The sequence below is a fragment of the Gymnoscopelus braueri genome (genome assembly GCF_963280865.1).
Source record: "Gymnoscopelus braueri genome assembly, chromosome: 13".
Taxonomy (NCBI): domain Eukaryota; kingdom Metazoa; phylum Chordata; class Actinopteri; order Myctophiformes; family Myctophidae; genus Gymnoscopelus; species Gymnoscopelus braueri.
In genome coordinates this window covers 45,350,638-45,373,506 of record NC_137615.1, presented here as the reverse complement: position 1 = coordinate 45,373,506, position 22,869 = coordinate 45,350,638, and the positions used below count along the sequence as shown (strand labels likewise).

General features: G+C 42.9%; 1 protein-coding gene across 4 annotated transcripts in view; it reads right to left on the bottom strand.

Moving 5' to 3' along the window:
- The window catches only part of engl (endoglin, like), a 29,658-nt gene that overhangs the window by 5,822 nt on the left and 967 nt on the right, over positions 1-22,869 (bottom strand). For 2 of the 4 annotated variants that reach the window (XM_080447289.1, XM_080447292.1), the window contains exons 2-14: positions 21,772-21,859; positions 19,321-19,499; positions 18,454-18,597; positions 16,921-17,098; positions 16,121-16,301; positions 15,285-15,429; positions 14,597-14,789; positions 13,062-13,273; positions 9,615-9,764; positions 4,614-4,694; positions 3,474-3,701; positions 2,991-3,139; positions 1,016-1,208 (exon numbers count right to left, since the gene is read on the bottom strand). In XM_080447289.1, coding sequence (XP_080303415.1) covers positions 1,016-1,208; positions 2,991-3,139; positions 3,474-3,701; positions 4,614-4,694; positions 9,615-9,764; positions 13,062-13,273; positions 14,597-14,789; positions 15,285-15,429; positions 16,121-16,301; positions 16,921-17,098; positions 18,454-18,597; positions 19,321-19,499; positions 21,772-21,841 — 2,103 coding nt within the window. In that variant the 5' untranslated portion in view covers positions 21,842-21,859. Of the gene's footprint in view, positions 1-1,015; positions 1,209-2,990; positions 3,140-3,473; positions 3,702-4,613; positions 4,695-9,614; positions 9,765-13,061; positions 13,274-14,596; positions 14,790-15,284; positions 15,430-16,120; positions 16,302-16,920; positions 17,099-18,453; positions 18,598-19,320; positions 19,500-21,771; positions 21,900-22,869 lie in introns of all 4 variants that reach the window. The other 2 variants (XM_080447290.1, XM_080447291.1) reach the window with 2 other exon arrangements.

Sequence of the window (22,869 nt, the reverse complement as noted above, 5' to 3'; positions counted from 1 at the left end):
TTCAACGTCAATTCAATTCATTCGATTTGATCAATTATGAAATATTATCGATTATTGAATTTTTAAGCTGCTCTATGTAACTTTCCTCTTCTACCCCGGATTTGAACACGGTTTCCTGCTGAAATTCAGGTTAACATCAGGTAAAAATTCGTGTCAGATCCTGTCTAGGTGAGACAACCATCCCAATAGGCTCTATGCACAGCAGCCATATTGAAATGAAATTGGGCCTCTTCCTTACTTCCTTCACAGGTTTTACCAATGATACTAATGAAGGCTTTGTTCCATTTCATGTGTGGCTCTCAAACCTTTTAATTTCAAGGACCCCCATAACTAAAACACCTTTTAAGGTGCCATTTGAAACCCCCTCAAGGAACCATGAGGGTCCCTGGACCACACTTTAAGACCCACTGGTGTAGCAGAGTGTTTCCAGTGAGCCAAAATGCAACAATATCAGCACCCTGACTCTTATCTGTTTGACCAGAATGGAACAGAGCCTTCATTAGTATCATAGGTAACACCTGTGAAGGAAGTAAAAGGAGGCCCAATTTCTCTCCAAAATGGCTGCTCGGCAGACAAGCTCACAACGCTTCGCATCGTTTTGAGCTAGTAGATCTGCTATTTGCGCTATTTTTGTGACACTAGTACATAGAAGCAAATCAGACTAATACAATTTTCTTTGCTCTTTAATCTGTACGTTACAGATTAAAGAGCACAATTGTTCCTATTTTAGATTAACCTTTCGCTGTTGTCAAACGTGATGCTTTGGTCCTGTTAATGTGAACCTTTCAGTGATATTTCTAAAAGATGGCATCATTATCAAAAAGTAATCAATAGTTAACTACTTAAACCCCAGCATGTGGGGAAAGCTTTTTTTTTTCGATCGACAAGGCGTTGTGAGCTTGTCGATCTGCTATTTTCAGCGAAGGCTTTCCCCACAATAACAGAAAACAGAAAGGACACTGGCATAGAGCTCTAAGGGACTCCGCGCAATCATATGTGGTTTAAAGCCCATTACTGTCGTCCTGGTGGCGGAAGGGGGGTCTTTGGCGTGGCGTCCCCGAGCCGGGGCCTGGCGTTGGAGCTGGGAGCCGCCGGTAGCATCCTCGTCGCCAGAGTCTTTCTCCCTGCTGTCATGTCCCCCTCCTTCCTCCACGTCTTCCTCCTCTGGTTCGTCATCGTCCGACTCTTTCCCCTCCTCCTCTTTTCTGCTGAGGACCCGCGACGGAAGAAGCACTTCAGACTTTTTACTTGAGTTATATAGGGCAGTGGTTTTCAACCTTTTTCATGTCAAGGACCCCCAAATTGACACTTAGTAGCCCGTGGACCCCATTTGAAAAAATATGCCAAGGAAGATAAGAGAAGATTTTTTACAGCTCTAGCAGTGATTTTTCAACCATTTTAATTTCAAGGACCCCCAGTTTGACATGCATTAGAACTACGGACCCCCATTGCATAACATTTCTATCCCTGGGACCCCAATTTATATTGTAGAATCAATGTTAATTTAACTCTGAGAGTACACATGGAACCAAATGACTCTCAGAGTTACAGACCCATAAGGGTCCATTTGGTTCCTAACTACCTATCATTTAGCTGGGGACCACCTGGAATCCCTTCAAGGACCACTGGTGGGCCCCGGACCACTGGTTGAGAACCACTGATATAGGGCATAGTAGTGGCGGCCATTTTGTGGTGCCGCAGATAAATGTTTTCCCATAGAGCTTTCCGAAAATATTTATATTAATGATTTAAAGGGTTAGTTCAGATTTTTGAGTATTTTCTGTAGGAAATACTTACCATTAATGTAGTGGTTGCAAAGGTATTAATTGATTGCCCGAGTTATGGTCCGGTTCTGATAAATATGAAGTAGTTCCGGTAGATTAGTAGATTTGGTGGGGGCCGCTCATTAAAAATAAATTAATTAAAAAAACTAGCGTCATTTGTATTGTTGACCTATTTCTACCATATAGAGCAGTAGTTCAATTTCGACCCCTCTGTCACATGGTACTAATGTTTGTGTCCAGAATCACTGCGCCGCGGCAGCCTACTCACGCACAAAATATATGACACAAAAAATAGTACCATGTGACAGAGGGAAATTGAACGAAACCTGCTCTATATGGTAGAAATAGGTCAACAATACAAATGACGCTAGTTTTTTTAATTAATTTATTTTTAATGAGCGGCCCCCACCAAATCTACTAATCTACCGGAACTACTTCATATTCATCAGAACCGGACCATAACTCTGACCACGGGACTCGGGCAATCAATTAATACCTTTGCAACCACTACATTAATGGTAAGTATTTCCTACAGAAAATACTCAAAAAATCTGAACTAACCCTTTAAAGCCTGGAGCCAAGCCATCCAGGCCCCTGGTGAATCATGACCATAAAACATTTGATTCTGTGTCAAAAACTATTTGAAAACTGCAAAAAAAGGGTATTTATTAAATATAGTGTATAATATAATTAAATAATTATTTTTGGACACAGAATCAAATGTTTTAAGGTCATAATTCACCAGGACGGTCAAGAGGTGCACGCACATCCAAACATTTAGACGGATGCTCCCAAAATAATTTCTTAATAGAGCGGTAAAAAAATATAATAACGTTTCGGCCTCTCCGGCCTTTGTCAGTTATCGTCATGATTCACCAGGAAAATTATTATATTTATATAAATATCTTCGGAAATCTCTGTTATACTGTTATACTGTTATAAGTCCTGTAGTCAAAATATTACGTGAGTAAAAGTACAGAAGTATTGGCATCAAAATATTAGTACTCAATGTGCAGATTTGCAGAATTGCGTTTTCAAATAGTTGTAGTGGTGTAAAAAAAAAAGTTTAAATGTTGGCCTCTGAGCGAGTAGTAGAGAAGAAGTTTAAAGTATATATATTTTTTTAAATACTCAAGTTAAATTAAGTTAAATCACTTTTTCATAATTTTACTTAAGTACAGTACTCAAGTAAATGTACTTAGTTACCTTCCACCACTGCTGAGGACGAGAGATGGGTCCGAGGAGCAGCCGTCCTTTACGAGGGTCCAGGAAGGAGACTTCCGGGGGTGCGAAAACGGTGACACGACACATGACGTCACCTCGACACGCCCGCTAACGGGCATGTTGACCGACACCTGTAGACAAGAAGACAATTAAAGGTTGGTCTTTTTTTTTTATGGTTAACTATTGTCTCTGTCGGGTGAAAACCTCATGTCCAAAACTGTTACTTTTCAGGTTTCAAATTCAAAAATAACAAAAGTAGCTGATCTACAAGCTCAAAATGCGGAGCGTTTATGAAAAAAATGCCCAACAGCAACACTATATAATAACCTTGTCACACACAGACTCACACACACACACACACACACACACACACACACACACACACACACACACACCCACACCCACACCCACACCCACCCACACACACACACACACACACACACACACACACACACACACACTAACCTCTACATAGACGCGGCGGTTCGCGGTGATGACACAGGGGCCGGTGGGTCTCTGCTCGTAGTCTTCGGTGACAAACAGCTTCAGCATCAGCAGGGGCCCAGGTCTGTGGTGTCGGGACGGGGGTGGGGGTAGGGGTCCCGGGCCTGGATTCTGGCGGGCCCACGGACCCCCTCGCGGCGCCGGCTGAGGACGGGCGGGTGGGAGCGGGACGGAGGCCAAGCAGCTGAACTGTACGAGCAGAGGAGAGATGGAGAAACATTGCACTTCCAGGGGGTTCGGGGTGGGTCCCCAGCAAAAGAGCATCACAATCATTTAACCACTTTATCCATATTTTATATGTTGGCTATTCAAAAATAGCAGATATACAAGCTCACAGCGCAGCACTTCGTTTTGCGCTGTGAGCTTGTACATCTGCTATTTTTGAACATTTTCCAAAAAAGATCTTGAAAGTGTGGGGGGGGCCGATCTACAAGCTCACAACGCCTCGCAATTCAAGGCGTTGTGAGCTTGTAGATCGGCTATTTTCACAATTCTTGCCTCTTTCTTATATTATTTGACAATTTGGCCAATAACTTTTGATGCAGTAATGCTCTTTTTTCTTTTGTTTTTTGAAGTAGTAAAAAGTCCTTAAATTGTCACTTCACTGTCATCTGGGGACCCCCCAAAACATCATGTCCCGACCCACAGGTTGAGAACCACTGACATATTGACATATACAATACTACATCATGTCCAGACCACCAGTTTGGGAACCACTGCCCAAGGCTACTCACTTTACAAGCTCACAACACGTTTAGCATTTGCAACGCTGAGCTTGTAGCTTGACAAATGTTAGCCCCCCCAATGGAACATTCTACCCGCCATCCATTTTTTGGGCATGTTATTACATAGTAGGTATAAAAGTTTTCAGAAATAGCCATATTAGTGGCTCTATAAGCTCACAACATGTTGCGATGCGACACAATGTGAGCTTGAAGATAGGCTAATGCATAACGTATACACGCGCACGCACGCACGCACGCACTCACACACACACACACACACACACACACACACACACACACACACACACACACACACACACACACACACACACACACACACACACACACACACACACACACACACAGGGGTTCTCACATGTATGGCCAGGGGTCCTGCCTTCCTCTCTGTCTGGTTGTGTGTGAGAGCATTCTGTGGTTGTTCTCTCCATAACAACACCTGGGCAGAGAGAGAGAGAGAGAGAGAGAGAGAGAGAGAGAGAGAGAGAGAGAGAGAGAGAGAGAGAGAGAGAGAGAGAGAGAGAGAGAGGATTTACAGTTTAGGCATTTACAGTAGCAGACACTCTTATCTATAGTGACTTACAGGTGTGAGATCAGAGTAAGCATGAACCATAGTGGACAAACAACAAGGTAAATAGTCACATGAGAACAATGACGTGCGTCAAAGAAACTAGGATACCAAGTAAACAATGAGCCTAGCATCTGTCTAAACCGATGCTTCTCAAAGTGGGGTCCGTGGACCTCCAGGGGTTCTATAAAAGAGTTTCAGGGGGTCCCCAGCAAAATGAGGAACAGTTTAAAAATGTTTATTTTTTTATTTTATTTTTTCGTCTATTTTGGAAAAATGTTGAACGATCTTGACAGATCTTCTCTTAAGGAGGTCCCTGGCACAACATGTTCTCAACTGGCAATCCGCGGCCAAAATACATACAGTAGGCTATCAATTTGGTGGTCCTTGACGTGACACATTTTCAAGGACCACTGATCTCAACAACGAGAGAGAGAGAAAGAGATTTGTGTTTGTGTCTTAGTTTATTTGATCCATTTGCAATCTGAGAGGGTGGAAATGTAACCACATTTGTGCCCTCTCAGAGCTCAATTCTGATTATGTCATAGCAGTGTCATATACTGCAGGGGTTCCCAAAGTTGGGGTCGCAAAATTATTTTGGGTCATAAAAAATATTTTACAAAAAAAAAGAAAAAGAATCAACAGAATGAATGAAATACAATCTAAAAATTATTACAAATAGTACATTTTAACCATCTCATTAGGTACTATAAATGTGATTGATTGAATTATATATTAACAAGATTATTAACAGTACAATTAGTAGGCCTACAGTCAAAAGTCATACTAAAATACATTACAAATGCGCACCGAACGTGCAAGTTTATGTGCATAAATTACCTCCAGGGTTAGGTGGGGTCGCGAGTCAATGGCCGCATTATTTTGAGGTCGCGGGCTGAACAGTTTGGGAACCCATGATAAACTGTACTATTCCCTGACTAATCCTATAATCCCCCTTTTCTACCTTTATTTATAGACAGACAGACAGACAGACAGACAGACAGACAGACAGACAGACAGACAGACAGACAGACAGACAGACAGACAGACAGACAGACAGACAGACAGACAGACCGTCCACGGTGTTGCTTTTAGTCATGACAGATTCCTCTATAAATAATCAGTCAGCATCATGCGTCACTACGTGTAATGTAATCATCCACAGGCAGCATGGAACTAAACGGAAAGGTCTCCACTCCACTGGCTCAGCAAAACATCCCCTGTCAACCAAGGTCCACACCAGAGTTAACTGATATGAAATAACAAAAAAATAGATTTGAAAAAAACATTAGTGGCTAACTGAAATACATTTTAAATAGAGTGAGAACTAAATGAAGCTGTATTATGCGCTTACAAAACTAACTAAAGTCGAGGAGAAAATGTCTTCATGTTTGTCCCACTTATAGTGACTATTACTGTGGGTGGATATGAAATCTGTTTTGCTGTTTTAACTGTGAATATCTTTTATTTTTCAATCCCCATATTACAATACGAACTAAAACACTTAACACAAACACTAAATAAAAAAAACACTAAAATGTATTAAAAACTAAACTAAAACTAAGACATTTAAAAAAATTCAGAAGATTAAATGAACTAGCAAACCCACTTCAAACTTTGAACTGAAATCGATTTTTTTAATAAAAACTCAAAAGAATCCAAAACTACAATATGCTTGATGTCAAACCCCTTCACACACACAGACGTGCGCACACACACACACACACACACACACACACACACACACACACACACACACACACACACACACACACACACACACACACACACACACACACACACACACACACACACACACGTGTGTCTGATTCTGTTGTTGTGTTCAGTGCAGTGTTCTGCGCAGAGCGTTGCAGTGGTATTATTAGAGGATGGAAGCCCTCCACTTAGCACACGTACACAAATAAGTGCCCAGACGAGGGAACAAACTTCATTTTCTAAGCACTTTTTCTTGCGTCACCACACGACCAAACATGCACTCAGATGTACTCAGACAGTCAGACAGCGTGATTACATGCAGAAACCATTTACCCAAATGTACCCACTTTCCTCTGTTTAGCTCTCCTCACTGACCTTGCCTGGTTTATATATATTCTTTTTTTTTTTTTTTTTAATCCTAACAGTTTTCTGAAAAACTTATGTTGCTACAAATATCAGTGGTGCGTAAACGCTTTCATGTCAACGACCCCCCCAAAAGTAAATGAATTTCCTGCCGACCCCCATCTCAAAATATTTTGTTCCAGGGACCTCCCAAAAGCTAGAAGATTTGAGTTAAAAAATGTCGCTTTAAAATAATATATATATTCAAAGACATGGAAAAATGTGTAAAACCCCTGAAAAATATTGCAGATTTACAAGCTTGTAGTGCGGCACAAAGTAACACGCTATGAGCTTGTATATCTGCTATTTTTGAATAGCCAAAGTATAAAATAATGCTTTTTAGCTCAAATCTAAAATGACACAGATGCTTTCCTGGTCTTAATGGGTTAATTACAGCAGCTGCAGCAGCAGGGGAAAAAAATCTCAAGTTGAAGTTTAGCTGCTGCTGCTGTAAATAAAGATTGGAGCTTTATAAAGTGAGCTGCGAGCCCTTCTTGTTTTTCAGCATTTATAAACATGACAACAGACCCCAAAAAATATATATTTACCCAAGTTGTAACCACTTAAGCCGCAAGTGAAAATAGCCGATCTACAAGCTCACAACGCAGCGCTGTGAGCTTGTAGATTGACTATATTCGGTGTGTGATACCGCAAGTGTATAAATCAGTCTTTTTCTGTAAGCACACCTGTTACCACTGGTTATAAGCACTAGTCATGCTTCATCTGTATGTGACAAGGCCTCCTCTATGGCTGCTCCTAAAAGGAGTGTGGGTGGTCTGATTCAGTTTATGAGAAAGGTACTTTTATGCCGAAACTTTTCTTAAGTTTGATTGTATGACCCTGCCAGCAGCACTGCGTGTAGTGGCAGGGTCATTGAATCCAGTGGTTCTCAAACTTTTAAATGTCAAGGACCCTCCCTTAACTCTGACAGTGTTCGGGTCCATTTAGTTCCATTTGTACACTGTCAGAGTTATATATACTTGTAAGGGTCAAATTTAGAACCCCCACAAGGAACCCTCAACCCTGAGAGTCCCTGGACCCCACTTTGAGAACTAATGATTTAATCAGTCCTGTCCACATGTCTGTCTGTCTGTCTGTCTGTCTGTCTGTCTGTCTGTCTGTCTGTCTGTCTGTCTGTCTGTCTGTCTGTCTGTCTGTCTGTCAGCAGAATGACCTGGGGACGGATGGGCGGATGTTCATCAAACTTGGTGGAATGTATTTGTAAACTGATCTCTCAAAACTGATTCTGCTAACAGCAGCAGAATCTCTCAGCACCACTGCCTTAAACATGTAATGTTTTTGTTAGTAGGAATAACCACAGTTCTGCACCCAGACTAAGAAAGAGGAGGAGCCAAACCGAGTTCCTGTTTTACACAAAAAAGGAGGTGGTGGCCCTAGAGGCAAAAAGAAAGAAGAAAAAGTACTCTTTCTGTTTTGTTTTGACAGAATGGGTTCCCATATTGTTGGTAGACTAACCCAAGAAGACATTTACCTTTTGGGTTGATAAGGCCAAAGGTCAAGGTCACAATCAAGATGAAGGTCAAAAACACATAATCTGTCATATCTCAGGACGTGTAGAACAACACATGTTGGTATAGGACAGGTTTGAATTTAGCCAGGAAACCAGATGAATCTGCCAGTCATGCCAGGCCAGGCTAGTTTGAATCTCCTAGTGCATTTTATGCGTATTCTGTTGAGTATTATCCTCCTGTATGAGTTACCTTGCGCCTGCGTTTTGTTTTGTATTATTCTTTTCTTTCATGTGTTTTGAACTTTGTGGACCTGAATTGAACTGAACTCAGCCAAATGCAACTTGACTAAACACAATTAAACCTCCCTCTTAAATGTACACTGATTCCCTTCCCTTCCCTTCCTTATCACTCATCTCCTCCAGTCCAGTTTCCTTGCTTAGCCGCTGTCTAACTAATGAGCATCCAGGAGGTTCCTGATAAACAACACTAGCATGTTTATCCACAGGTAGATAGTAACATTAACAAACACTTCAACAAGCCCTCCCCACCCCCCAAACCTCAGTTCAAGAAACAAAGACAGATAATAGGACCTCCATAGTGAACTATGTTGCATAATTAAGTAGTTTAAGTTCATAATGATAACAATAATTATAATTATTATAATTATTAATAATAATAATAATAATAATTATTATTATTATTATCATTATTATTACCATTATTATACTTATGATTAGGATTAGGATTATTATTACTATAAATGTTTTTGTGTGCATATGACTGTATATTCTGCCACAGTTGTTATTATATCTGCTGCATTTTATTGATATTTTCCTTTTAACTTATTTTTAAGCCCACTTTAGCCCTATTTTATACATAGACTATTTGAAAATAGCCGATCTACAAGCTCATAACGTGTCGCATCGCGACGCCTTGTGAGCTTGTAGATCTGCTATTTTCAAACATTTTTACTACTTTTACTTTTGGTACTTTAAGTACATTTTGATGCCAATACTTTTGTACTTTTACTCAAGTAAACTTTTAATTCTGGACTTTTACTTGAGCAGCATTGGTACTTTTACTTGAGTAAAGAATTTAAGTACTTTTCCCACCACTGAATATCGCCTTTTTAATTATTTTGTTGTTCCTTCAGCCTTTCACTCCCATCATTTGTGTTGTTGTTGTTGTTGTTCGTCCTCACCACGTTCTTGTACAGAACCCCTCTGGGATGGAGCAAGGCCGTGGTCCTACAGGAAAACACGGGGAACGCCAACAGGAAATGGCTGCCGTTGGAGCGCGCCTGGCATTTAGGATCCTCCAGAGTCACAGCAGACACCCACACTGACAAGGTCTGTGGGAGAGAGAGAGAGAGAGAGAGAGAGAGAGAGAGAGAGAGAGAGAGAGAGAGAGAGAGAGAGAGAGAGAGAGAGAGAGAGAGAGAGAGAGAGAGAATGTAAACAAACAATCAGTGGTGGACGAAATACTCAGGTTTATTACTCAAGAAAATGTATCAATACCACAATGTAGAAATACTCTTTTACAAGTAAAAAGCCTGTATTCAAAATGTTACAGTAAAAGTATCTCAAAGTACCGAATGTGAAGGTAGTCATTATTCAGAATGTCCCGTTTCACCTTCAAAACTTTGTTAAAACATCAGCATTATATGTGATGAAGGCCATCCTAACATGTATTCTACATTTTTAATAGATGTGCATTTGTTTTATTTTTTGTATTAATGGATCAATCAACCTTATCATTATGACTGATGTGATTGCATCATATCAGATGTGAGGCATTGCACCACCCACCATAACAACCATAGACCAATCAAAGCAATCAGAATCAGAATCAGAATCAGTTTTATTGTCACATCACAGGTTTACAAGGTAAAAAAGTGGGTGAAATTCTTTTTTGTACATCGTTCCCATCGCAACGTTAGTTTCCATAGAAAGAAGAGGGGGGGGGGGAGAAGAAGAGGGTGGGGGGCAAGTGGGAAGGAGATCAAAACAAGAGAACAACAGAAGGCCAGACAAGTTATCTACATATTTACAAATTACCTGAGATAATAAAAAAATAAAAACTAAACTAAGGTGCCTGAGCATAGCAGCAATGTATTGTATACTGTGCATGTTATACTTATACTGTGCATGATAGACAATGGACGTTAAGGTGCTTAGAGGAAAAGGAGCACAATAAAAAAAAAGACAAAAAAAAAAGTCAGTGCGTTATACAAGGGATTAAGGTGCAAAAGGTCAGTGCGTGTCCACCTAGAGTGGACTGACCCTAGTATAATCCGCAAGTAGCTCCATGAGGGAGTGCAACAAAAAGTCATCGTTTTATGTCAAGTACAACTGTGGCAAGAATCATGTGCGATTGTGCATCCATTGACTGTTAAACTTTAAAGAGCAAGGAGCTAATAAACTCAAAACAAATTGGTCCATTGTAGCTGATCAGGTGGCCCATTTTACCTGAAACTGCTAAATCAAAAAAAAAAAAGTAAATTAAAAACAGTCCTTATTAACCATAAAAACCAAATTCAGTGTCATGCATTGCTTTTTGAGTGGTGCCAGCTAAAGTGGGTAAAAAGTAATCCAAGTCAGTAAAAAAGACTTAAAAGTAAATAAATTGAGTAAAATTACTTAAAATACTAAACACAAAGATGCAACCAGTTATACTAGTTAAACACTAACAGGAGACAGTGCAACACATGTGCAACTTGAAGACATGCACCCACACACACAGGCTGGCTCAGCACACGTCCCGTCCCCCCCACACACACACACACACACACACACACACACACACACACACACGCACGCACGCACGCACGCACACACGCACACACGCACACACACACACACACACAAACACACACACACACACACACATACTAAACTTCCCAAATTTGCTAGGTGCTCTTAGACGGCCAATAGGGGCAGGCTGTAATTGCTTAAGCCCCGCCCCCTCTGTGTTACTGTTGAGCAGCCTTGAAATGAATGGACAGGGATTTAACCTTGTTCCTCTAGTTCATATACAGTAGCTTCATGAAATGAACTCATCAAAGGCACCACTCACTTCACACTGGGTGTGATAGTTTCTCAGGCGATTTACCAGAAAGTGGACCAATTTAGCTGACATCACCCTATGTGTCGCATTGTAGATCAGCTATTCCAACAAGACCAGGAGACCTGGTTCTGCCAGACCCAGAATGAAGTCCTAGTATATAACACACCTACAAACCACTTTATAACTGAAAAGCATAAATCATTTTAGGCATTTGGTGTGGAGTTTTTGGGCGGTGAAACCGCCCCTATATGTGAGGTTTGGACATCGACCACCCATTGCACCCCCCCAACCCTGCGCTGTGATTGGCCACCAGTGTACCCCCCTAACCCTGCACCGTGATTGGCCAATCACAGTCTATTCAGGACTGTGATTGGCTAGTGAAACATGACACATGTGCATAGCCCTATAAATAGGACTATGCACTTTTATGAAAAACACATTTATGTTTTTTTTTTAGTTAGGGGTGTACAATGGTTGGTCCACAATATTACTTTTCTTTAAGTGAACTTCCATCACTGTGATGACCACTGTGACCACACCGCCCACTTCACACTGGGTGTGATTTTTTTTGTGTATAGGGGTATTTGGTTGTAGATTTTTGGCTGGAGCTTAAGGAAAGGGGGCATGCCTAAGGACAAAGGGGGCATGCCCATGTATGGAGAAAACAGGTACAAAACATGTGTCGTATATTATGAGGCATAAACTGCAGGTTAGCAGGCTTGTAGTTGTTATAAGAAGTGGAGGAGAAGAGACTGAGACGGACGTCATGGTTTCCAAGGTTCTAGAATCTCCAGTGTGTTTATTCAGCATCAACAACAAACAACCAGCATTCAGAGGAGCAGCCAGGAGCAGAGCCCCTGTCCACCCTCCAGCCTCACGTCGTGTGACAGTCCTAGTCTAATCATTTTAGAGACACTGTTTTTATACACTGTAGGTAGGTGACATTACAATAACAGGTGGGTGGGTGGCAGAGAATCCCCCCACCAGCTGTTGACCAACTTCTTTGATCATTCGTTGACACGATTTGCAAGTGACTGGAGGAAGGGAGTGAAGACAATGTGTAGACTTCTGTCTCCCCAATTGGTAATGCTAATTCCACCCCCACCTGGCTAGGGTCATCAGCCACCTCTGAATAAGCTCTCCTGCCTTTACAGGCCAAGGTAGACTTGTGAAGCAAGCATATGGTTTTAGATTTGTACATAATGTTATGAGGGTTTTACTTTAGTATCATTTCTTAATATGTTTTAAATTGCACACTGTTCAGATACCACACATGCACTACGTCACGGCTAAGCCGGACTTCACATGACGTGTCAGCCTGTGTATATGCCCATGTATGGACGAAAGGGGGACAGACTTTTTTTGGCTGGGGCCGGAGGACAAATGGACCATGCCCATGTATGGACGAAACAGGTACAAAGCCTCATGTAAGCCCGACCCCTTGGGTCTGGCAAAAATATGAAGTATGAAATATTGGTTAATGTATGTTTTGTAATAGTAATCTAAATCTAAAAAGTCACTTGTAACTAAAGTTTTCAAATAATTGTAGTGGACTACAATTATCTTTTTACATCAAGATGACCTGTAGGTGGTGCTGGCTCACGGCCACGCTGAGGCGGCCGTCCTCACACTGGACGGCGAGGGCATCCTGACCTCGGCCGGCTCCGCCCCCTCCACCTCCCCCTCCTCCTCCTCCTCCTCCTCCTCCTCCTCCTCCTCCTCGGCTGAGCCACTGCCTGAACCTAAGCTCCTCCTGCTCCACCGCCTCCTCCCCGCCTACTGCTGGAACCACCTCTAGAGAGAGAGAGAGAGAGAGAGAGAGAGAGAGAGAGAGACAGACAGACAGACAGACAGACAGACAGACAGACAGACAGACAGACAGACAGACAGACAGACAGACAGACAGACAGACAGACAGAGGGAGAATGAGAGTTTAAATATTTCAGTAATTCTCAATCTTTTTCATTTCAATGGCCTCCTGTTTGATATGCATCAGTCCATGGGCCCCCATTTGATACTTTATTGTATTTGTTTCTAAATCTCTGGGACCTAAATAGACTCTATGAACTGCAGCCATATTGGAAAGAAATTAGGCCTCTTCCATATTTCCTTCATAGGTGTTACCAATGATACTAATGAAGGCTCTGTTCCATTCTGGTCAAACAGAGTCAGGGTGCTGCTGATATTGTGCATGTTGGCTCACTGGAAACACTCTGCTACACCAGTGGGTCTAGAATTGGCATCCAGGGACCCTTGTGGTTCCTTGAGGGGGTTCCAAATTCACCCTTACGGGTGTGTAACTCTGAGAGTGTACATGTGTTCACTCTCAGAGTTATGGGGGTCCTTGAAAACTTAAAAAGGTTTGAGAACCACTGTGCTACACTAAATGGAACAGAGCCGTCATTAGTTTAATTGGTAACACATGTGAAGGAAGTAAGGAAGAGGTCCAATTTCTTTACAATATGGCTGCTGTGCACACTCCTCCAATGCGAATTAACTCTGAGAGCGTACGGTTCCATTTGTCCCCGGACCCAATGTTGAGAACCAGTGGGTTAACTCACTGACTTCTCAACAGATTTTCAGGTGGTTTGGTTTGTTAAAAATGCCAGAAATGTAGTTATGTTATGAAATGATTATGTTAGGATACTTGGTTACATAAACAATGTGGGTTTTCCCACCAAAACACCCTATCTTAGATAATAATAGTAAGGATTACTGCACATTGTGAGCTTGTATTTTCGCCATTATGAAAATGTATGAAAGTAAATGTAAAGTGTGTGTGTCTGTGGGGTTTTATAAATATTGAACCAATGAAAGGTAGCCTATTAACAAGACCTTGCAATTGAATAATAACTACATTGGTTCCATGGGAAAAAAACATTTCATGAAAAGTAACTGTTTTCAACATACAAGGTTTCCACCTTCCACCTTGTATGTTCCAGGTTTTGTTCAGGACCAAATTGTTGGATGGACAGACAGACAGACAGATAGACAGGCAGACAGACAGACAGACAGACAGACAGATAGACAGACAGGCAGACAGACAGACAGACAGACAGACAGACAGACAGACAGACAGACAGACAGACAGACAGACAGACAGACAGACAGACAGACCTCCCCCTGACCCGGTGAGCCGGATCACAAAGCGATTGGCCAGGTGTGCCTCAGTGTAGGAGGTGGCGCCGGGGAAGCCGTTCTGATTGGCCCACGCCAGGAGATCGGGTGTGGTTGAGAGGGCGGCGTCCTGCACACTGGACAGGGTCAGATGAGACTGTGCTGGGTAGGGTGGGGACACACTGTTGGAGGACTGGAGACAGACAGAGACAGAGACACACGCTTTAGGCTGGTTAAAAGGCTAGAAAATGTGCTCCTCGGAGCACAAGTCTCCGCCAGCAGACCCGTGCTATTTTAATAGCACGGGTCGTCTTGGTAGAACGGGTCGTCTTGGTACAATGCGCGTGGTTTTTGGTGTTCTGCAGGGGCGACTGAATATGTAGTGTCTGCATCTAAAAAATGTACTGTTCCAATCAAGACTGATTGATCCTGTCTTACCTCACTTCAAAAACATAAATGTTGACACACCTATTTGTGTGTCAAGTGACACACCTATTTATAGGATTTTATTTCGTCATGCGTCCCTCTAGCCAATCAAAGGCATTGGTGTCAACATATTGACACGTGTCACGTGGAGCTTGACCAATGTTAGCTTGGCTAGGAGGGAGGTGAACACACAGCGGGACGAAGCGAAAACATACTCTCCGCCTCCGGCGGAGACAATTATTATGCTTTTTGCAACACTCACATGAACATAGATGCTGCCCCGGACACCGTGAGCGGTAACGGCCCAGTTGACTGGTGCTGCACTGCTAAGGATTAGCACCACGCTATGTGTCCCCGAGTTGGCCACTGGGGGCACCAAGGAGACAATCACCTCTATCTGCAGAGACCTGAGTGGCAGAGAGAAAGAGGGTATAGGACCAAAAAACATGTTGGCTTCCATCTCTCTGCTCATCAGTGCCTTGTCAAACGTTTTATTTATTTTGAGCACTCCCATAACTCTGAGAGTGCACAAATGGAACCAAATGGACCCGTAAGTTCCATTTGTACGCTCTCAAGAGTTATATACCTGTAAGGGTCCATTTGGAACCCCATCGACGAACCCTAAAGGCCCCTGCATGCTACCAAATGAGGTGATCACCTTTTAGGTGATAGGGTGATCACCGAAATGGTGGTTTTGATACTAGGTACTCATAGTCCTTTAGAATTGACCCCGCCTCCCTCTGGTTCAGAAATGCACCATCCCCGCCCACTCTGAAATCGGTCTTCTGAAAACAGCGGACCCCGGAAACAGGTCCCCAGACCCCCAGGGGTTGTTGCGGGGTCCGTTGCGGGGTTTGTTACAGGGTTGGGACCTGGGGGTCCCCGGACCCCACTTTCAGAACCACTACAGCGAGCCAGCTGTGATAGGGTGATCGGTCAATAAAAGCAGAGAGATGTGTCAGGGTGAGCGGTGAGTTGCTTATCACCGCAGCTCATTGTGAGCTTGTCGATCGGCTATTTTCTGCGAAAGCCTTCCCCACATTAACAGAAAACAGAGAAGACACTAGTGTCTGTTATGAAGACAACAGGCTCTCTCACCCACAGAGCGCAGAGCCGGCTGAGAGCAGCTTGATCACGTGCACTTCCTGGTCATTCACGTGCACATCATCATCATTGGCGGGCGCACAGCCTTGCACCTCCTGTGTCTGCAAGCGGGACGTCAGGTAGTTGTGAGAGAGGAACAGAGAGCGGAGCTTACACTCCCTGGGCAGAGACGAGTCTGTGACGGACAGCACATGGTCAGTTATAGGTTTGAATTTATTATTAGTTTCTATGTTTATTTAATTTGGACTTCTTTTCTTTCATTTCAGTTCAGTTTTAAATCACTAGAGGTTCGTCGCACCGCCAATCTGACTGATATGCCCATGGAGATCCCTGATGTCATCAGTATATGCCCAAATACGGGCATGCCCCCTTTTGTGCCCATATATGGACTGATTTGTTTGCTGATGCTATGACGACAGATTGAGTTTAGACAACACACTCCATATTTGGGCGTAGCTGCAACTCCTTGTATGGGTATGGCTGAGTCATGGTGACACGCCCGGCCGGCCACCGGTCCTCCAATTATACAGCAAGAGTGCAGTGTGTTTCTGCAGGTAAACACCACAACACTACTCTAGCGGCTGATAACTGCTGGTATAGAGGGAAATGATGGGTAAAAAAAATGAAAATGTAGGCTACTTATCGTTTTGTTATGTAAACACAGGGCAAAGTTACATACTATGCCTTTAAGTCAAATGTTGAGGTACCTTTGCTTTACTTGAGCATGTCAATTTTGTCAATACTTTATACTTCTACTCGACTACAATTATTTAATTTAATAATTTAATAATCACCCTCTCCCAGGCCGATGTAGACCCGGTTGGCCCGGTCCGTGTGTGTTAGAGAGGTCAGGTTGACGTGGTGACGGTGAGCCCAGCGCAGAAGCGCAGGCGGACGGAAGGGCAGCGATGGAATGGAATGCACCCGCAGGTTAGGGACGGTGTGGGACCGAACCGTGGAGTTCAAGGACACCTGAGACACAGGAGAGAGAGAGAGAGAGAGAGAGTTTGAGTCCTAGTTTGTTTGATCAATAGACTCTATGCACAGCAGCCATATGCTGATATTGTGCATGTTGGCTCACTGGAAACACTCTACCTCACCAGTGGGTCTCAAAGTGTGGTCCAGGGACCCTCATGGTTCCTTGAGGGGGTTCCAAATGGCCCCTTACGAGTGTGTAACTCTGAGAACCAAATGGAATGGAACAAATGGAACCAAATGGACCCGTAAGGGTCCATTTGGTTCCATTTGTACACTCTCTGAGTTATGGGGGTCCTTGACATTTTACAGTTTGAGAACCACTGTGCACTGTGTGTACACTAAATGGAACAGAGCCTTCATTACTATAATTGGTAACACCTGTGAAGGAAGTGAGGAAGGAAATGGACATGTACAGAGGAGTGATAGTGAGTATATGCGTAGAAGAGAAGGATGCTGAGAACTGCCAGGCAGGAGGTCTAGAGGAAGACCAAAGAGGAGATGTATGGATGTAGTGAAAGAGGACATGAAGTTAGTTGGTGTGAGAGAAGAGGAGGCAGAGGACAGGGTGAGATGGATGGAGGCGGACGATTCGCTGTGGTGACCCCTGAAGGGAACAGCACAAAGGAAAATAAGAAGAGTGTGCAAATGTAAATTATGCCTTAAGGGTCCACATTTGTAATAATAATAATAATACATTTTATTTGTAACACACTTCATATTTGACACAAATCTCAAAGTGCTACATTGTATGAGAATTTCTTATTAAAATAATTTAAAAAATAACAATAGTAAAAACAATGAAATGAATAAAATTCAGATTAATGGTCAAGTATACACAGCAAAGAAAGGTTCAAGTTTAAAAACACACAAAGCATCACTGAGTCCATCTAGGCAAATGCCTTGTTAAAAAGAAAGGTCAACGGACTGTGGTGCTCTCAAATGGTCAGGGAGGGTATTCCACAGCCGAGGAGCAGCTGAACAGTTTTTATGTTGTAGCGCTCCTTTAGCACCCGCTGCTTCTAAATTGTGTTCTTTTTTTTTTTTTTACGCCGTTTGGTCCCCGCCCCCCCCCCCCCCCCCCCCCCCCAAGGTTGGTGCCCTGTGCTTCAGCACCTTGGATAAGCCAGGCCCGTTCAGGGGGAAAACATCACAGAACAGAAGAGGTTCTCGAACGTTTCAGGTTTTGGAAGGTTTTGAGTTACCCAACGTCCGTCTGTCTGTCTCTCATAGATAAATTATAATAACGTTATAGTGTAATAATAACGTTATAGTGTAATAACAGTGATATCGTTGCTGTCGGGCAGAAACCTCTTATCTCCATATATTCTAACTTTAAAAAAAGGGTATACCTGCACCAGAACAGGGAGGTGTGGAGGCAGCCTCTCTGCTTGCAGCCACCAGCTGACCGGCTGCTGGGAGCTGAGCACCAGGACACAGGCTCTGTGAGGGCCAGGGGACGCAGGAGGGGACACAGGCTTCAGGACCACCGTCACCTGCAGAGAGACAGAGAGACAGGAGGAGACAGTGAGAGATCCTATAGCATAATACAGTAGTTCTCAAACTTTTTTGTGCCAAAGACTCCCAAATTGATATATATTTGGCCACTACGGCAGTAAGGCAGGATGCCAGAAATCTGACCATTTTCAGTTACAGGTCCATTGGTTACATTTCTCTCAGAGTTAACCCATTAACACATCCGATTCAATTTTTTTTCTTCTAAATCCTAACAGTTTTCTGAAATAAGTATGTTGCTAATATATCAGTGGTGCTCAAACCTTTTCATGTGAAAGACCCCAAAAATGATTTGACCGCGGACCCCCAATCTCAAGATATTTTGTTCCAGGGACCTCCAGAGGCAAATATTTGAGTTAAAAATGTTCGCTTTGATAAGAATATATTATTGAAAGATTTGCAAAAATGTTCACAAATGTTCAAAAATAGCAGATCTACAAGCTCATAGCGCGGCACAAAGTGACGCGCTATGAGCTTGTATATCTGCTATTTTTGAATAGCTAAATTATAAAATAATGGTTAAAGGTACCCCCCACCCACCCACCCAAAAACCCCTGGGGGTCCCTGGACCTCACTTTGAGAACCAATGTGCTATATACAGTATACTGTATATAGCTAAAATAAAAGAAAAACAGATGCTTTCCCAGATTGAATGGGTTAAATGAACACTCAAAGATTGTACAGAGGTGAATATCCAGTGGAACCTGCTGGTTGTCCGGGGCGTTTGTCGCTGCTCTCCCCACGGCGATGACGTGCGTCTCTTTCTCGCCGCTCTCCCGGGCGGCACAGCCCGGCCCAGCCTCGAACCGCTCCAACAGAGCCTGGACCGGGTGACGTGTCCCCACGGGGGACACAGAGCACCGCGTCCCCCCGCCACTCTGAGCTGACAGACAGACAGACAGACAGACAGACAGACGTTGGGTAACTCAAAACCGTCCAGAACCTCTTCAGTTCTGAAGTGGGAGGTACAGTACTTTATAATTTTTTTATTATAAATAAAACATTTAAAACTCATAAAGAAAACGGGTGATAGTGGGTGAATTCACCAAATTGTGGCTGGGCCCTATTTACATACAGTGCAGGATTAACGGAAGGGCTTTAGGTGCTGAAGCACAGGGCACCAACCTTGGGGGGGGCACCAAACGGCGGGGAGAAAGTGAAAGAAGACTGAACTGCCGACCGAAAAGCGCCAACATTTAGAAGCAGCGGCTGCTGAAGGAGCGCTAAAACGGTGAAACGCGCCTTTGACGCGTAAATTTTCCGTGCCGCATCCCCCCCCCAGCTGACAAAACAGTCCCGGGGGGAACCGAAACGGGTCGTAGCACCGGGCACCACGAAGGGTTAATCCGGCCCTGTTTACATATCGTGGCTGTCGGGCAGAAACCTCCTATCTTCCTATTCTAACTTTTTGTGTTTTTTCGTAAATTAACGCCCTACTTGATCACTCTACAGCGTCACACAAAAGCATCAAAAGTAGCAGATTTGCAAGCTAGAAACGTGGCACGAAACGCGGCGCAAAACGCGGCGCGAAGCGACGCGTTTCGTGCTTGTAGATCTGCTACTTTTGATGCTTTTGAATTTGAATCCTGAAAAGTAACAGTTTTGGAGGTATGAGGTTTCCACCCGACAGAGACGATATACAGTATCTTCAACGCAACATCCAATCATCCCCAAATTGGAATCACATGGAGGGCCTCTACAGCAGTGGTTCTCAAACAAACATCATGTCAAGGACCCCCAAATTGACACTTATTACCCCGCGGAGCCCCATTTGAAAAGATATGCCAAAGACCCCCAGGCCTAGGAGTGATTTTAAACTATTTTAATTTCAAGGACCCCCAGTTTGACATGCATTAGGCTACGGACCCCCATTTAATGGCATTTCTAACTCTGGGACCCCAATTTATATTGTAAAATCAATGTTTATTTAACTTTGAGAGTGTAAAAATTAAGTGTAAATTTTGTACACTCTCTACAGACCCATAAGGGTCTATTTGTCCATTTGGCTCCTAACTATCTAACATTTAGCTGGGGACCCCCTAGAACTCCCTCAAGGACCCCTGGGGGTCCCCGGACCCCACTTTGAGAACCACTGCTCTACAGAGCACGCCTCCAATAGCCATTTCACTTCTGCCCACAGGGGGGGCGCCACAAATGTGAATATAGCTGCACAGTTTGAGGAAATGAAGTCATAGCTATAAATATGCTGCATGATGGCTATCTTAATAATTTGTGACTCAATAATACATTCCTACAACCTTCAAACAACTTGTTAGTCACAATGATATCATTTTTATTGATTTCACGACATAACAACTAGTCTTTTTGTTCGCCTAGAACAGATACATTTGTTGCAGTAATGTTGTGGTTGGATATGTCATTCGGTGTCATTCATTTATAGAATAGAACAAGGATATAAAACAGGATAGAACAGGATATAAACATTATTTTAAGCCTGGGAACCAGACAAATCTGCCAGAGCGAAATAATTTGCTCTTTGTGTTTCAGTCTGGCCATGCCAGGCTAACATTATTAAGATTATTTTCAAAATACTCAATGGACCAGCGGCCATGTACCTGTCAAACTACTTCAAAAGAGTGAGAAATGCCCACGGGCACAACACCAGAGGGAGCTCCACTGATCTCATTCCCCCCAGATTCGGCACAAACATGGGGATGAATTCATTCTACCCCCAGCCATCAAAAAGTGCAACTTTTCAAAACCGCCATAAAAGAGCACTTCTGCAATTTACAACTGGACCTAGACAAGTCTTCTAAATTGCCAAAATAAATAGCATTATTGTATAATTGTACCTCTGTACTTTTTGCAAACTGTTAATAAAGTATTCAATCAATCAATCAATTCTCAAACTTTTTTAATTTCAAGAACCCCCCATTTGGTACGCATACTATAGGCCCCGGACCCCTCTAACTCCTTGTGTGTACAAATACATTTGCACACTCTTGGAGTTAAAGCCCCATATAGGGTCCCTATGGCTCCTGACTAACAATTATTTTGCTGGGGACCCCCCTGGAACGCCCTCAAGGACCCCTGCTGGACACTGGACCCCACTTTGAGAACCACTGGTGTATGGGTTTCATTTTCATAATTTTCCATTGCTGTTATTTATTGTTTTTTTTTTTACTGTTCCCTACCTGTTGTTTTCTTTGCCATTAGGAGGAGACAGAGAATGGTCCATATGGTCTCTGACAGGGCTCCCATCATCAGTGTGATTCACTACAGCTGTGAGTGATTGCAATGAAATAGTCGTTATACCACAATCCTATAATAGTATAGGATAAAGCAGAAATGCATAATATATATATAATAATAATCTATAGCCATAGAGTGTTTCTCAAAAATGAGCACAATGGCAATCATACACCACTCAGAGAGCACTAATGAACAGCAAATAACAAAAGTAGACGTATAGCCTATATATTTTTGCCACTTCTTTAGCTTATACTCTATGAAAAACGAAATAATGGCTAGCCTATAGCCTATACACTCTCAACGTTGTAATCACCTTAACTTAAAATGCATGTGAATAGGCTTTATAGATCTGCCCACTATAGGCATATTAATTGCTTATAGTGAAGAAAAAGACAAACCAGGTGCATATAGGCTATATCACCTGCATCCAAAAAGTCAAATTTGATTGATCAAATATCAGGCCTTTGATTTGTATAGATAATGCTTTAGGCCAGGGGTCTTCAACAGGGGGTCCGGAACCCCTAGGGGGTCCTCAGAGTTACTACAGGGGGGCCGCCAAATATTTGTGTGATAGGATTATTTTTTAAATTTGCATTAACCACTTGAACCCTAGCATCCCTATTCTGAGCAGAACTTGAGCCAAAAATGGCAGATCTACAAGCTGGCGTTGTGAGCTTGTAGATTGGCTATTTGCGGCTAAGACGTTTGGTGTAGAGGGAAAAAAAGAGCAGACAACATGAAAGGTCAAGTTTACTACGGTTTAAGTGGTTAAATGTCTGAAAATACACATTAACATGAATCCAACACTGATGACAGTGCTGTCAAACAAGTCTATGAAGCTCTCTATGAAAACTATGAAAAAGTCTAATCTGCAACACAATTTTATACACTATGTAGTGGGGGTCCCTCTTCATCTCTCTCTAAGCTAAGGGGTCCTTGGACTGACAAATATTGAAGACCCCTGCTTTTAGGCTTCTGATTGGTGAAATGAATAGGCTAATTAAGCGTCCCTTAATGGTTTGCAGTGACAGACTGACAGT